Here is a 16,304-nt window from a genome sequence, read left to right on the forward strand (position 1 = left end):
GGTGGCACTACCCACTGTTTGTGGCTGAAGTTTTTGTATAGAGTGCATGTTTTGCCAAGGTCAATGCAAACAACTCTGAAAACAAACGAGAAATAAACCTGGAGTATGCCCCGAAACTCAGCCTAAAGCTTTACCCAAGTTTTAATTAGAGCAGTGGGCCTTCAACCTGTGCATTGTGACCCATTTTCATTCATCTAAGACCCTTGGAGAACACAGAAATTTTTATTGCAATTCATCACAGTAGAAAATGTATAGTTATGAAACAAAAGAATAATTATATGGTCGGGAGTCATGACAACATGAAGACTCCTATTAAAATGTTACTACTTTAGAAAGGTTGAGAATCACTGAAGTAGAGTGATTAAAGCATCCTTAGCAACATTAGGTAAAACATGTACCCAGACACCTCAAGTTGATTATAAAAAAGGTAAATACTCTCCTATATGTTTAAAAATTAAACTTATTTGACATTATACATTACAAAACAAAATCTCAACCTTGTTTTATTTTCATAATTTGCTTAATTCTTGGGAATATTTGATTTATACATGGAATATGTTTAAAATTTTAGATGCATACATATCTTTCTTGACATAAAACCTAAATATCCCCCCTCTTTCTATGTATTTGTGTTTTTCAGTAAATGCTTGTATTCCACAATCCTCATTTTCCAAGAGTGTCATGGAATTTATACTTATGAGACGTTTTCCACTATTTGAAAAGTGGAGAGTTTTATTCATGCCAGATTTTCTAAAATTTGAAGATGAACAAGAATTTTCTAACAAGTTCTTTTTCTTAAGTGAAATGCATATTTCTACTATTTTAAGTCTCAATTTCATAAAGCATAATTTGTGTTTTAACTCACTCCCTATATGTCAGGGTCTTCTTTACTTTCATTGTGTTGGGAGATAGTTGGCACAAAGAGTAACTCTTAGTTATCTCTCGACGTTTGCACATCAATGTAATGCCTCTTCCATTTTCGTAGAAATTGATGAAAGTAATAGCTAGATTTTCTTAAAGTGGAAAACAAGACACCATCCTAGAATGTTTTTTACATTGCTACCATACTGGAAACACTGTGCAAAGCAAATAGTGACTTTAAATCTTGCAGGTATAAAACAGGAGCTCAGAATATATTAGATAATTCAAGAGCATCACAGAAGAAATGTCTAAGCCATGACAGTTCCACTGTACCTTCTACTGACTGTTAAACTTAATTTTTCATGTCACAGAGCATATTAAAAATTATGTAAAACAAAATGCTCTGATAACCTCTTTAAACATACTCTTTCAAATTGAAAATGAAATCCAGGGTGGTGAACAGAACAGACTTAACTGAGGTGCTAGAGAGAGAGAGAGAGTTGAATAAACGCCTTTCTTTTTAAACTTTTGTTCAGGAGAATTCTTTATGCTCCAACACTTTTAGACTGAGATACATTTGTATCTTTTCTTTTTCAGTCTTTCTTATCTCTACAGACTTAAAAGTTTGAGGACTAACTGAATGACTAGTAATTTTTAGAGACAGTCTTATGCAGCCTAAAATGGCCTAAATTTCTCTACAGAGATTTAGGGTGTCTGTCTTTGAACTCTTGATCCCTCTGCTTTTAGATGGCAGTGCAAAGGTTATAGAAGTGTACTACCACACCTAATACTAAAATATTTTTTATTAATTTAATGCTTGTAAGCTGACATATGTGTAGAAATTTATTATATGTGAATATGCATGATATTTGATACATGTAAAAAACATATCACTGATGGCACACATCCAATATTTTTTAAAATGAAGACATTCAAAGTGTTTGATTTACTCTTTTTAAAGGGAGTTAATGCAACTAAGAGATTGTAGCAGTTTGAGTTTTCTTGAAACAATGTTTTCTTCTTGTTCTTGCTCAACTGATCATCTAAATAAGGGATATTTTTCTAACTATAGGACTTGATAGGGCAGATTACCTTTTAATGTTAAAGAAGCCCAAACTGGTTCTTCTCTTCATGTAACTGTCTCTGACACCATGGTCTGTCCTGCTGAAGCTGCTCCAATGCTGTAGTATTTCTTACCTGGATTTTTATAGTTCTATAGCATAGCTAGCTAGCAAGTAACTACATTTACAGCATTTACAAAGTTTAAGCCCTTTTACTATGCATCTATGGTATTTATCCTTAACTTTAACAGGGTTCTTCAAAGAATAAGCATTACCCATTTGAGGCTCGGATCATTCTGTCCATGTAAGTGAACGTGCAGCTCTGTTCCTCATCACTTTAGTTAACAATGTTAAAAGCTGACAGTTTCCCGAGAGCCACCTTCTATAAGGAATAGGATCAAAGCTCATTCAACTTACAACAGCTGGACTTACAGTTCACTTTGGATTTCATCTGGTTGAGCATTGCTTAAAGAGCAATTAGAGGTCCACTGGGATAAGGGTTATTTTCTGAAGCAACCAGAGTCAAATAAACTTTATGAAGAGTAATTATTATGAATATCTTTAAAGACAATTAATAAGGACATTCCCCAGATGTCTTCTGGGTATTTTGATGTTTGAAATCTTTGTGGACTATATCAAAAAAAAGTACCAGATTAAAGTGTTATGTTTATCTTTTGAGAGATTAATTAGACTTGGCTTGGCTTCATAATTAATGCTTAAAAGCTACTCTTCTCTCTTAATCTTTTAGGTTTTCTTTTGTAATGTAGAAAATTACAATTTGACAGACAAGGAGATAGAATTACAGATAGACTTTAACATGCATTTGAATATTAACAGCCGATAAAAGGTAATGTCAGTGTCTGAATCCAGGCAGTTTTGCCCCGTGACAAGTGTGTCCTGTGTGTTACAGACAGAAAGTCACTCGCTGTTTATGAAGTACTGAACTGAAGAACTAGAAGTGAAACGAGGGAAATGGTGACTGATGGGCAGGGGAGGGGAGAAGATGTGGGAGGATAGTTCAAAATTAACTTTATTTATTCATGAAATGATCTTATCAACTCCTATAAGAACATTACTAAAGAACAACAGGCCAATTCTGCCTCTATCAGGAATCATTTGGTGCCTGTAGTTCTTTGTCAAGGGTTTGGATCCTATAAGATCCCTCGCCCGCCTATGCAAACAAACCTATTGTTATTGCCCTCAGTTCAGGTTTTATTTATTCAGCCACGTCTGGGACAGACTGGTTCAAACCAGACCTTCTGGTATTATGGCTTTTCCCATCTTTGCCCTCCCAGCCATGGGCTTTTAAACAAATGCATGGTATTAGAACTTGCTATAGCAGAGAGGGACTTAACTCCAACCAGAACACAAATGGTAACCTCAGGACAGCCATGCTAGTGCTGCACCAGGGACCTTCTCTTTCCTGACAGGTTGTTGTTCTAGTGTTAAAACTCCCCTAACTGCTTGCTTCATAACCTTCACTGCTATGAAAGCTAGCTGTTTTTCTATTTGATCTCCCCACTTCCATAATGACTACCACACAAATTATATTTTAGAATTCAAAGAACTGTGTTCTTGAACTGACCATCTGTTACTGAGCTACCCGTCTTAACTCTCATGCGATTTTTAATTCCTTCATGACTCCCACCACCAAGAATGGTTTGGGAGCTGTTTCTTACTTTTTTCTTTATAACATTTTTTTTCTTTTCCAAGCTTTTCAGGTGTACAATCACACTCTCCTTAACATTCTTATTATCTTTTCTCTTTCCTTTTTTACCATGAATATTCTCATGCACAGTCATACAGAGTATGCTACTAATATAGCATCTCACTGTGGAAATGAAACCAACCTAAGGAAGGAACAACTACAGAAAGACAGCCGGAAAACCTCTCAGACAAAAAATGTTTTAGGTTAAAATTTAATGACTTGCTAAATTAGTCATTCAACACACTGAGACAGAATATTATAGGAAATATGATTGGAAACTAAATAAACAGTGCCTATAGAGAAAAACCTTGTTGACAGTTGAGAACAAGGGAAAAGGTAGGACACAGAAAGCAAGGAGAAAAAAGTGACATAAAAGAAGACTAAAGAGAACAATCCATGTCACTTGTGATCACCTCACACATTAAAAAGCCCAAAATTTAGTCCAAGTACAATGGGAATCCCTCTCACCCAGTAATTTGTAAAAGAATCTTCAGAAGAGAGAATCTATATAAGTATTAAGGGTTGGATCAATACTGACTGTTTTCAGTATCAATATTTTTCAAAGCCAGGTACCCAGAGCCCTCAAAATGTTCTTAGAGTGAAAAGCAGACCCTTTAAAGCAGAAAATATAAGAATAGAGCTTTCTGTGCTTAGGTGTCAGGCCATGGTGGTCATTGTGATGGTGAGCTGTGGTGGTCATTGCATTGGTTAATCAAGGTGGTCACAGTGGTGGATAGCTGTAGTGGTCACTGTGGTTATCAGTTTTAATTTTCATTATTATGAAAAGTTATAGTGTTCAAAATTGATGTTAGTGTTCACTGTGATGATAAGTCATAGTTACTTTTTGAGCAAATGAGCCTCTGTTTCCTGTGCCTTCTCGTGGGCTCCTTTCCTTTTGTTTGCTTTGTTCAACTCTGATGTGTTCATCAGATGTGTTTTATCCTAATGCATATTACTTTATTATTATCCCCTAGAAGTCTGTTTATGTTCTAATGAGAGACAGAGATTCAGAAGGGCAGGTAGATGGGGAGGAACTATGAGGTGCAGGTGGTTTGGGGTGGTATAATAAGGCTATGTTACATAAGGAAAAAGCTATATTCAATGAAAGGGAAGAAAAGTGTTGGTAAAATGAAAAGAGTACACCAAAGCTAATGAGAAGTTTTTTTTTTTTTTTGCAGTAGTATACCTGCTGAAGCTGGTACATATGTCATCACCCAACAGGCATTAAGAGATCAATATTATTGACAATATATAGGCAACTTACTTACTCTATGTCTTGGCATATGTATTTGTGTCAACTTGGCATAAGCTAAATTCATCTGAGACTAGGGAACACCAAATGTTTTACTGATTTTTTTATAGATTAATGTATTACTTATTGGATAGTTTATGTATTTACATTTCAATTGTTATCCTCTTTCCTGGTCTCTCCCTCTGCCATGCTCCCTCCCCCTGCTTCTATGAAGATGCACCCCCTCTGGCTTTCCCCTACACTGGGGAAATGAACCTTCACAGGACTAAGGGCTTTTCCTCCTATTGATGCTAGACAATGCCATCCTCTGCTACATAGGTGGCTAGAGCCATGGGTCCCATTTTTTGGTGGTTTAATCCCTGGGAGCTCTAAGAGGTCTGGTTGGTTGATACTGCTGTTCTTCCTATAGGGTTGCAAACCCTTTCAACTCCTTCAATCTTTTCTTTATCTCCTCCATTGTGTCCCTGTTCTCAGTCTGATAGATAGCAGCAAGCATCTTAATCTGTGTCAGTAAGACTCAGATAGAGCCTCTCAGGAGACATCCATCCATATCAAGCTCCAGTCAACAAACACTATTGGGCATCAGCAATAGTGCCTGGGTTTGGTGGCTGCATATGGGATGGATGGTGGGGGCAGTCTCTGGATGGCTTTTCCTTCAGTCTTTGCTGTACTCTTTGTCCCTATATTTCCTCCCATGAGTGGACTGATTCATCTACATTTTGGTTTTCCTTCTTCTTGAGCTTCATATGGTCTGTGAATTGTATATTGGGTACCCTGAGTTTTGGGGCTAATATTCACTTATCAGTAAGTACATACCATGTGTGTTATTTTGTGACTGGGTTACCTCACTCAAAATGATATTTTCTAGTTCCATCCATTTGCCTGAGTATTTTATGAATTCATTGTTTGTAATAGTTGAGTAGTACTCCATTGTGTAGATGTACCACATTTTCTGTATCCATTCCTCTGTTGAGGGACATCTGTTTTCTTTCCAGCTTCTGCCTATTATAAATAAGGCTGATATGAACATAGTGGAGCATGCTTTTTTGTTATATGTTGGAGCATCTTTTGGATATACCCAGGAGTGGTATAGCTGGGTCCTCAAGTAGCAAGCACTATGTCCAATTTTCTTGGGAACCTCCAGACTGAGTTCCAGAATAGTTGTACCAGCTTGCAACAACACCAATATTTTAAAAAATTCCTAGATAAGGTCTGACAAGCCTATAGGGTATTTTTAAAGCTAGTGATTGGTGTAGGAGGGTTGAAAATATTGTGGGTTATGCCATCTCTGGGATTGTGTTACAAAATTCTACAAGAAAGCTGGCTGAGCAAGCTAGGAAGGGGAAACCGATATGCAGCACCCTCCATGGGTGCATCAGCTCCTGACTCCAGCTTCCTGTCCTGTATTTTTAGTTCCTGTTTTAACATCTTTAAGTTTGAACAGAGATGAGGAAGAGTAAGCCAAACAAACCCTTCCACCCCAATTGACTTTGGTTATGGTATTCTATTATAGCAATGATAACTCTACTTACAATATTACATCTAAAAGTTCTTCAGTATCTGTATTCTGGATACTTACACACTAAATACTTGAGAAATTTGAAAGGAAGTACCAAGAAACAACACAGTGCTTCAGTCTGGGAGTAGTGGACGGGGTGGCTTTGAAAGGTGGCATAAAAACGTGTTGGCACTGAGGTAGTTAAAGCCACTGCTTTGTATATATCTTGGGACCTCATGTCTCTTAGGACTGTAGGAAGATTTATAAATTAACCTCACTTATTTGTTGAGTTTAATGTCCACTCTTAGGTAGGGAAATTGTTGTCCCCAGTGTTAGAGAGCAGGCAAATATTTAGGTGAGAGAAAATGGAAACACACATTTGAAAACTTAAGATGCAAAAGAGAGGTGAATGTTTATCAAAAGTAGAAGAAAGGCTATTAGGAGGAAGTTTTGATTTGTTTTTGGATTTGTGGGTTTTTTTTTCAGTTAAGGACAAACTTATGATGAAATAGCTTAGTTATTTATGCTCATCTACAAGTCTCCAATTAAACTCAGCTTTCAAACTGAGAAGGCTTATACAAGATACCTAAGACTGTGTGACTCATGTCCATTGTCAGTGGATTTGCTGCTTATAGGAGGTAAAGAGATGCTTTCAAATTTAACAGATAAGGAATTGCAGTTTATAAACTAATCCTAGCATCATATGGTAAGTCTGTGAGGACTGATTGAAATGTAGTCATAAGCAATGAAAAGAGGATAGTCAAGAGCAAACCTTGCCAGAAATTTACAGGAGGACTAGCTGCTACTGGATAGACAGCTACATCACATGTCTGTGTGCTGGGATAACCACAGACTCTAACATGGATTTTTCAGTCTAATAAGGATTAGACTCACAAGGATTCTCATCTTTGTCTCAGTGAAGCTTTGTATTCTACTCTGGGTGCTATTTTCTATTTGACCCAAATAGAATGAAATGCATCTGGATAGGAACATTGTAATTATCAATGGAAATTGACAATAGTAAAAACAGAATGTGATTCTTATATATGTTTAGTAGTCACTGGTTGTCATTGAGATGAAATTGATAATTCTCACAGTACAGTTAGCCATATCACTTTGAGAAATTCTCACTCATGAGGGTTCTATCTATATTATGATGCTGTATGTCTTCTCTATTTTTTATTTATACAGTAATGAGTACTGCTGTTTTTCCATTGTCTCTTCTTAGCCTCAGCAGCAGCAGAAGCAGTATTCTGTGATTACTTTCTATAGTGGTCATTTTAAATACTTGTATACAAATTCCCTGTGTTATATATCTTTAGTTACAGCTATAAATGTTTCTTCAATGAGAAACAATAACTGTGGGGACTGATCTGTAAACTAATTTCCCTGGTTCGGATACAGTATCTTCCTGGTTTCCAGCACAATACTGTCAAAGTTTCAGTTAATAAAGAATGCAACTTCGATATATATATATATATATATATATATATATATATATATATAAAACCAAAGTAATCATTATATATAATTTAAAAAGTGAATGTATATTCAACTACAAAATAATTTAAACTGATGTGATATAGAACCAGAGAAACAATGGTCACCATGAAGTAGCATCCTAATGAAAGAACCAGTCAATTTTATTTTCCTTAAATTTTGTATTTTTCTCTTTGTTGTAATTTTTTTGAAAATTATACATTATTTCACTTAGATATATTTTACTATAAAATAACTTTCAAAGTAACATTCCAAATTACTGGCATTGTGACAGCTCTCACAAGACCTGCACAGATTCACATCAAACTAAGTATCAGCCTGGGAATAGGGGATTGTACACAAGGACTGACTCCTAACTAATGAGATATTTGCAACTGATATTGATTGGAACAGGAAAATATTTTTTCCCATGATATTGTCATTGTTTATAACAACTACACTCTAAGGCTGAGTCTATGCCCAAGTGTAATTGACAAAATAAAAAGGGAAAGAAAAAGAATATGTCTGTTTTATTTTATTTTAGTGTGTGTATGTTCTGTTTTGTATTTATATTTTGATCTTCTTGTTTCTTATTTGTTTTGTTGTATTTTTGAAAGAGAGAAGGGAGGAGGGAAGGGTCTGGGAGGAATTAGATGAGGGAAATAATAGGTACAATATCATTATATCAAATTTTTAAACAAAAAGAAAAAAAGAGAGCTACAGTCTGAACCCAAATCATATTTGGAGTCATTGTCTGAAGAAACCAAGATTACAACATCAATTACACAGCAAAATAGGGAAGAATGAGACCTGTGTTAGTTTAAACTTTATTGATTTCTCTAAAGATGCTTTGCATGAGGGTTGGGGATTTAGCTCAGTGGTAGAGCGCTTGCCTAGGAAGCGCAAGGCCCTGGGTTCGGTCCCCAGCTCCGAAAAAAAAAAAAGAACAAAAAAAAAAAAAAAAAGATGCTTTGCATGGTACTCCAGCCTTGTGAGTGCAAACGCCAAATTTAACTGGTTAACACGTCAATTTAAATCTCTGTAGGAATTAATTAATGAAGAGTTGGTGGTAAAACCCCTCTTCTCAATAATATGTCTTTGAAAATTATTAAGTTAAAACTGTTGCCTTCTATTTGTGTGTGTATATGCACTGTCAGGCTGATGTTTTGGAAGCTCATGCATGTTCAAATGGATGTTGAATGAGACTGCAGAAATGAAGGAATTGGTGGGTTGAGAGTAGTTTTTTCCATTCATTTGTTTGTTTACTCACTTTACATGCAGACGCAGCCCATGTCCTTCCAGTCCCCCCTCACATGTCCCTTTCCCCTCTCCCCTCCCTTCCCTTTCACCCCTGAGAAGGGAGAGGTCCCCCATGAGTACCAACCCTCACTTGTACCTCAAGTCACAGTAGTTCTAGGCAAATCCTCCCAGTGAGGCCAGATAAAGAAGCTCAGTTAGGAGGACAGTATCTACAGGCAGGCAACAGAGTCAGGGTAAGCCATAGTCATAGTTGTTGGGAACCCTGCATGAAGTCAAGCTTCACGTCTACATATACCTACAGAGAGTAGATAATTTTAACTGACAATAATCAACAATGCAGAGAAAAAGAAAGTAGGGTTAGAATGGCTTATGGAGTTATTAGATATAAGCACTGGAGACTCTTTTATTTACTTTTTCTTTTTTACCCATTCTTTTTAAAATACAGATCCTGGCCTTGTCAATGCCTTCCCCATTGGAGAGTAACAGTAGAATCAGACTTCATCATAACGTCCACCCGATGGCACCCTCAAACTTCAGTGGCATTGTGTCCTCCACATTCTATCTCACAGGCATCCCTGGTTATGAGGAATTTCACCACTGGATTTCCATCCCATTCTGCCTCATCTACATTGTTGGGGTAACAGGAAATTGTTCCATCTTGCATATCGTGCGCACAGATCCGAGGCTCCATGAGCCCATGTATTACTTCCTCGCTATGCTTTCACTCACTGACATGGCCATGTCCCTGCCTGCTACGGTATCACTTTTCAGGGTATTGTGGTCTATTTCCCGAGAAATCCAGTTTAATTTGTGCGTTGTCCAAATGTTTCTGATTCATACTTTTTCCTTCACTGAATCATCTGTGCTCTTGGCCATGGCCCTTGACCGTTATGTGGCTATCTGCCACCCCCTGCGATATGCTACCATTCTCACGCCAAAACTTATAGCCAAGATTGGAATTGCGGCCTTGCTTCGGAGTGCTATTCCACTCATTCCTCTCCTGGTTCGTCTAGCATTCTTTTCTTTCTGTCGCTCACACGTTCTTTCTCATTCTTACTGTTTGCACCAGGATATAATCCGCCTTGCCTGCAATGATATCAGGTTTAACGTAATATATGGAATGGTTGTGATTCTTATGCTGTGGGGTATGGATTCTTTGGGTATTTTAATAACTTATGTTTTCATCCTTCACTCAGTGTTAAGAATTGCATCCCGGGAGGGAAGGCTTAAGGCTCTTAACACATGTGCATCCCACATCTGTGCTGTGCTTATTCTATATGTGCCTATGATAGGGTTGTCTATTGTCCACCGTTTTGGCAAACATTCCTCTCCCTTTGTTCATGTCTTCATGGCTCATATCTACTTAATGGTGCCACCAGTGCTCAACCCAATCATCTATAGTGTGAAGACCAACCAGATCCGACAAGGAATCCTCCATTTGATTTGTCCCCACAAAATCACTTCTGCAATGTAAACATGTCATCAAGGCAGCAAGTTACTGATGATGTGATGCCATGGTAAATTTTTGTATGCTGTGTTCAGGCAAAACATATACAAAGCAAAATTAGAGGCAACTCAGTTACAGACAGGCTCTTAGCACTCACTGTTGATCATTAAGTCTAGATAAAGAGATCTCACACATACTTTTTTTTTATCCCCTCCCTCACACATACTTTTAAAATCATAGTCAGTTATTAATGTATTAGGGAGAAATTTGATATGAATCACTGACTTTTCTGTTCTTGCCTGTATTAACCTTAAGATTTTTTTATTCAACTTCTTTTCATCTTTATTAAATTGGGTATTTCTTATTTACATTTCAAATGTTATTCTCTTACCTGGTTTCCAGGCCAACATCCCCCAATCCCTCCCCATACTCCTCTATATGGATGTTCCCCTCCCCATCCTCCACCCATTACCGCCCTCCTCCCAACAATCCCATTCACTGGGGGTCCAGCCTTGGCAGGGCCAAGGGCTTCCCCTTCCACTGGCACCCCTACCAGGCTATTCATTGCTACCTATAACCTTAAGATTCTTACAAAGAATCTATCCCTGATATTTTCCTTGAACCAGCGAAACCCAGATTCTTTTTGCTTTTTGACATTTGATGTTTGGCATAGAACTTTGCATGACCTTTTACATTTCCTTATTAGTATCATTACTATTATTGTGCTTGAAATCTGTTTATTCTATCACAATCTATAGATGGTAACAACTTGATGCTAAGTGCTAAGAATTGCACTTATACTATAAGTCAAAGCAGAAGTTGCTAGCTGGCACTCTGCCTATGTGTCATCTCCTTCTATCTTTGTAATAATCCAGTTCATACATGTTCGTAAATTGTGAAATAATAACTGGAAATGTCCAGTTTTGCTAGTACACATATCTAATATTTGCTTTGAATGAAAAAAACAAGGGGGAACCTGATATAAAGATGCTTTGTATCTTCTGACCTCATCTGTTGCTAACTGGTAATGTATGCACATATATCTTATTCTAGCTACTGTCCTAGATTTTAACTTGCCTTGGGTGTGAAGGCATCCTTAAACAATTATTGGATGGATAAACAATGAAGAAATAAACAAGTCACTGATTTTTTAAAAAATGGGTAATTTGGGTGTTATCTTTTTAATACAAATGTTGTAATAAAATCACACTTTATAAAATGCAAAGATCGTAGAAAATTGAATTTAGGATTTCAAATTTCAGGTAGTTGATTCACTCCTGAAGAACTCAAGACTTCTATGCTGATCCTTAATGGACTTTTCCCCACCTATGTCTCATTCCTCCAAGTTTGATCCTTTTCTTGAGCCTACTTGTTATTTCTCTATTTAGGCACATTAAATTGGAGCAAAGAAACATTGATTTAAAAAAATCTAAGAACTACTAATCTTATATGGAATAACATCTGTTTTCTAAAATAATTATACTAACATTTCCTTTAAAGACACCATTTTGAGAAAATAACATTATGTAGCAATTGGAGATTGTAGAAATATAGAGGAACTTTAATTCAATAACATGGTTGCCCTGGCAGGGTATGGCATATACAGCTGGAATACAGGCAGGCCACCTACCTTTAATCCAATAAATAAATAAATAAATTGCAATAAGACATGACTTTAGTAAACTTCCTTCATCCCTCTCCCTGGAATACAGACACAACTTTAGTATACATTTAATCCCAAACAATGATTTCTAATTGAGAGGCAGACAAAGTGATGAATCAGAGAAAGGTGTGATAGAATAACTCCACAAGAACAGGAAAGAAAGGCTGCTTAGAAAGCAGTAAGGGAGAGAGAATTCAATTCCATTCAGTTCAGTTCAATTCAATTCAGTTATGTTCAGTTCAGTTTTGTGTAGTTCAACTGAGTGTAGTTGTGGACAGTTCAGTTTAGACCAGAGCAGTTGTTTTCAGAGCAGTTCTGTTCCTGGAAAGCACAGCCAGTCTTTCCAAGCATAACAATTCAAGCAGAAGCCAAGGGAGGCCATTTGGAATCAGGCAACTTGGAGAGGAATTTGAGCAAGAACAGTTGAGTTGAAACATACAGCCATAGTTCAAAAGTGTTTGAACGAGTGAATTTGCTCAACAGTAATTTTCAAAGGCTGAAATATTAGAGGCTAAGGTTAGCTGATGAAGGCTGGAAGCTGAAGTCTTCTAGGTACAGCCTTGTAGATTAGATTGTATGGAGGCTAGAAGCTTCCATGCTCAGGCGTAGGGATAGTTAGATCAAAAAGCTCTGGGCTCAGTCAAATCTACTTATTCACACAGCTTGGACATTGTTCTTAGCACAACTTTTCACCTGAGGAAATACAAGAAACATTAATATTTACACATAAAGTAGATTTAGTTTAATATAAAATACTTTAAAAATCACACTTAAATGCAAACTATGCATTTAAAGCATTTTCTTTATTCTTGATAATTTCATTCACATACAATAAAATACTGTATCTATACCATTTCTCCCTTTAAATCTTTCCATATATTCCCCAAGTGTACTCCAAATGTTTTTTGATAACTCAGTATATCCAGTTAGTTCTGTCCATGTGCACATGTGCTTGTGACTATTACTGGTGCATGGGGAAACTACCAGCAGTAACATTTTCATGGGTATTTCTAATACCCCTAACATCTATTCACTGCCAATAACTTCTCAATACAGAATAAGATATGAAGGTCATCTGCCCATATTGCTGGGCTTTTGACTGACTTCATTTTGTTCAGATCTTGTGCAAGTAATCATAGTTTCTTAACCATCACAAGTAAGATATTATAAACATAGAAATGTTGAACATTCTTTTTATGGCTTTGTTTCTGAAATATTTTTATTAAATTTCTTGTTAACAAAATCATGCAATTAAGCCAAGATAATTTTAATATAGTTTTTATAACAATTCATTTTTATCAAATCCCTTTTAAATCTATGTGCTAGAGAAGATATTTAAGTATACATTCACATGTAGGAGAGAGAGAGAGAGAGAGAGAGAGAGAGAGAGAGAGAGAGAGGAGAGAGAGAGACAGAGATTATATATATATGTGTGTGTGTGTAGTATAAATTTTTTATCACTGTTACCTTTTGTAACTCACTATTAAATCAGCATTTATATTTATAAGTCTCAAGAAAAACATTTATAGAACATACATTTTTAAAATTAAGGGAGCCATTCTTAACAAAGTACATTTGGTTAGGATGAGTGATTGGGCACATCTGTGACTAAATGGGTAGATAGCTTTCTGGAGTTTTTCTCATCATGTGTAAATACCACATGATGTGGCAGTGTCATTATGCTGGTCTTGTTCAAACAATGGTATTGACTTGGTTAGGCATGCTCTATCTGCATGGGGAAGGACTTCCAGTGTTGTCTTTACATGACTGATTGTCATGGTCCTCCTAGAGGGGTATCATGGTCATGTGCTTCAGCACAGAAATCTGGTCCATAGCTAGTTTAAGCTTCTGATGTTCTGATGTTTATCAGGGGTTTAAACTTTTGCTACAAGCTTACCAGATCTGCTATTTTGTGGCTTGGTCCACTGCCCCTCAGGTCACTAACTAGAAACAGCCATCCTTAGTCTTATGGTTCTTACAGTGTTCCAAACCTCTGAAGCGTAGGCACAGGAATTGCATTGCATATGTGACAATTTACAGTAGGTACCTTTCTGATACTTAGTCTCTATAATTTTACTAATTGTGGCTGTCTATATTAATTACTATCTATTATTAAAAAGAAGAAATAGAATGTCTAAGGGTTTTACTGCTGTGAACAGACACCATGACCAAGGCAACTCTTATAAGGACAACATTTAACTAGGGCTGGCTTACAGGTTCACAGTTTCAGTTCATTATCATAAGGGTGGGAACATGGCAGCATCCACACAGGCGTGGTACAGGAAATGCTGAGAGTTCTACATCTTCATCTAAATTGTACAATATCTGATAACAATGGGAGACTCTATTTCATCTTAAGAAAAAGTCCAACAAAAATTATCCAATTCCATTTAGTCAGCACTGGATATATGTGTGAATAAGTGATGCTAAAGAGATCAATAGTCCGTGTGTGTGTGTGTGTGTGTGTGTGTGTGTGTGTGTGTGTATTCCAAGAATGTGCAAATTTAGGAGGAAGTAAAGACATATGGGAAAATTGAGTTTGACAGGAAGTGGCAAGAGTGATACAGATGTAATACCCATTTAAGAAAGTCCTCAAAACATAAGATGGCACTTTTTTATCCTTTCAATTATTTCTACTGCAGGGGAATATTTTATTTTTTCTTATTCAAAAGTAAACATCTTTCAGTAAAGAAATGATTTAAACTTCATGCTTATCTCAGATAGTCTTCTAGATGCAAACGTATATGTCAGGCATGGGATGTAAAATATCATGACACTTGGTTATTGGGAGCTAAACTAAGATATTAACATGTGTTTATATAAGCGAACAAGAGAAAATCAGACATGATTGGTATATACATGGGTCCTGGTGCTCAGAAGTTTAAAGAGGAGAAATGTGAATCTGAGGCCAATCTTGGCCACAGAAGAAAATCAGTTCAAAAAATCATAAGCAAAAATAAACTATAACGACTTTAGAAACATTAAAAAAGCCCTTCTGGTCTCTTTCTGCACCAAGAATTAAGGCTGTCCCACAGCCCTCCAGACCCAAAGCTTGCCTGGAGAGAGCTGGTCTTCCAGGAGCATACTCACTCCTAAGCCCACATGTGAGACATTTCGTTCGCTCCACTGACTGTCCAAAGATGGACCCTCCAGAAGTGCACAGGGCAAAGAACTGTTGAGCAGCCTGGGACACTTCCAGTCTCCATCTAAGCTCAGAGCTAAGGCTGTCCCACATCTCTCCAGACCCAAAGTTGGCCAGGAGAAAGCTAGTCTCCCAGGAGTGTTCTCACTCCTAAGACCATAGGCTCCAGGGCCCACAGGAGGGACAAGCTCCAATCGGAGACAGCAAGATTAACTAACATCAAAGATAACCAGATGGTAAGAGGCAAGCACAAGAACCTAAGCAACAGAAACCAAAACTACTTGGCATTAACAGAATACAGTTCTCCTACAACAGCAAGTACTGGATATCCCAACACACCAGTAAAGCAAAATTTGGATTAAAAAAAAATCACATCTCATGATGATGATAGAGGACTTTAGGAAGGACATAAATAACTCCACTAAAGAAATACAGGAGAACACAGGGAATAACAATTGAAATGTAAATAAGAAATACCCAATTTAATAAAGATGGAGAAAAAAAGAGAAAAATCAACAAGATAGATAAACCCATAGTCAAATTAAGCAGAGGGCATGGAGACAGCATCCAAGTTAAGAAAATCAGAAAGGAAAAGGGAGAGATAACAACAGAAACTGAGGAAATTTGAAAAATTATCAGATCCTACTACAGAGGCCTATATTCAACAAAACTGGAAAATCTGGTGAAATGGAAAATTTTCTAGACAGATACCAGGTACCAAAGTTAAATCAGGAACAGATAAACCATCTAAATAGTCCCATAATCCCTAAAGAAATAGACGCAGTCATTAAAAGTATCCCAAAGAAAAAGAGCCAAGGACAAGATGGGTTTAGTGCAGAATTCTATCAGACATTCAGAGAAGACCAAGTATGAATACTCTTCAAACTATTCCACAAAATAGAAACAGAGGGAACCTGACCCAATTTGTTATCT

General features: G+C 36.9%; 1 protein-coding gene across 1 annotated transcript; it reads left to right on the forward strand.

The window, feature by feature from the left end:
- Positions 1-9,636: 9,636 nt before the first annotated feature.
- Or51l14 (olfactory receptor family 51 subfamily L member 14) lies at positions 9,637-10,593 on the forward strand. Its single transcript, NM_001001025.1, has one exon. It carries the CDS (start codon positions 9,637-9,639, stop codon positions 10,591-10,593), a length of 957 nt encoding a protein of 318 aa, NP_001001025.1.
- Positions 10,594-16,304: the final 5,711 nt, after the last annotated feature.

This window comes from Rattus norvegicus, chromosome 1 (assembly GCF_036323735.1).
Source record: "Rattus norvegicus strain BN/NHsdMcwi chromosome 1, GRCr8, whole genome shotgun sequence".
NCBI lineage: Eukaryota > Metazoa > Chordata > Mammalia > Rodentia > Muridae > Rattus > Rattus norvegicus.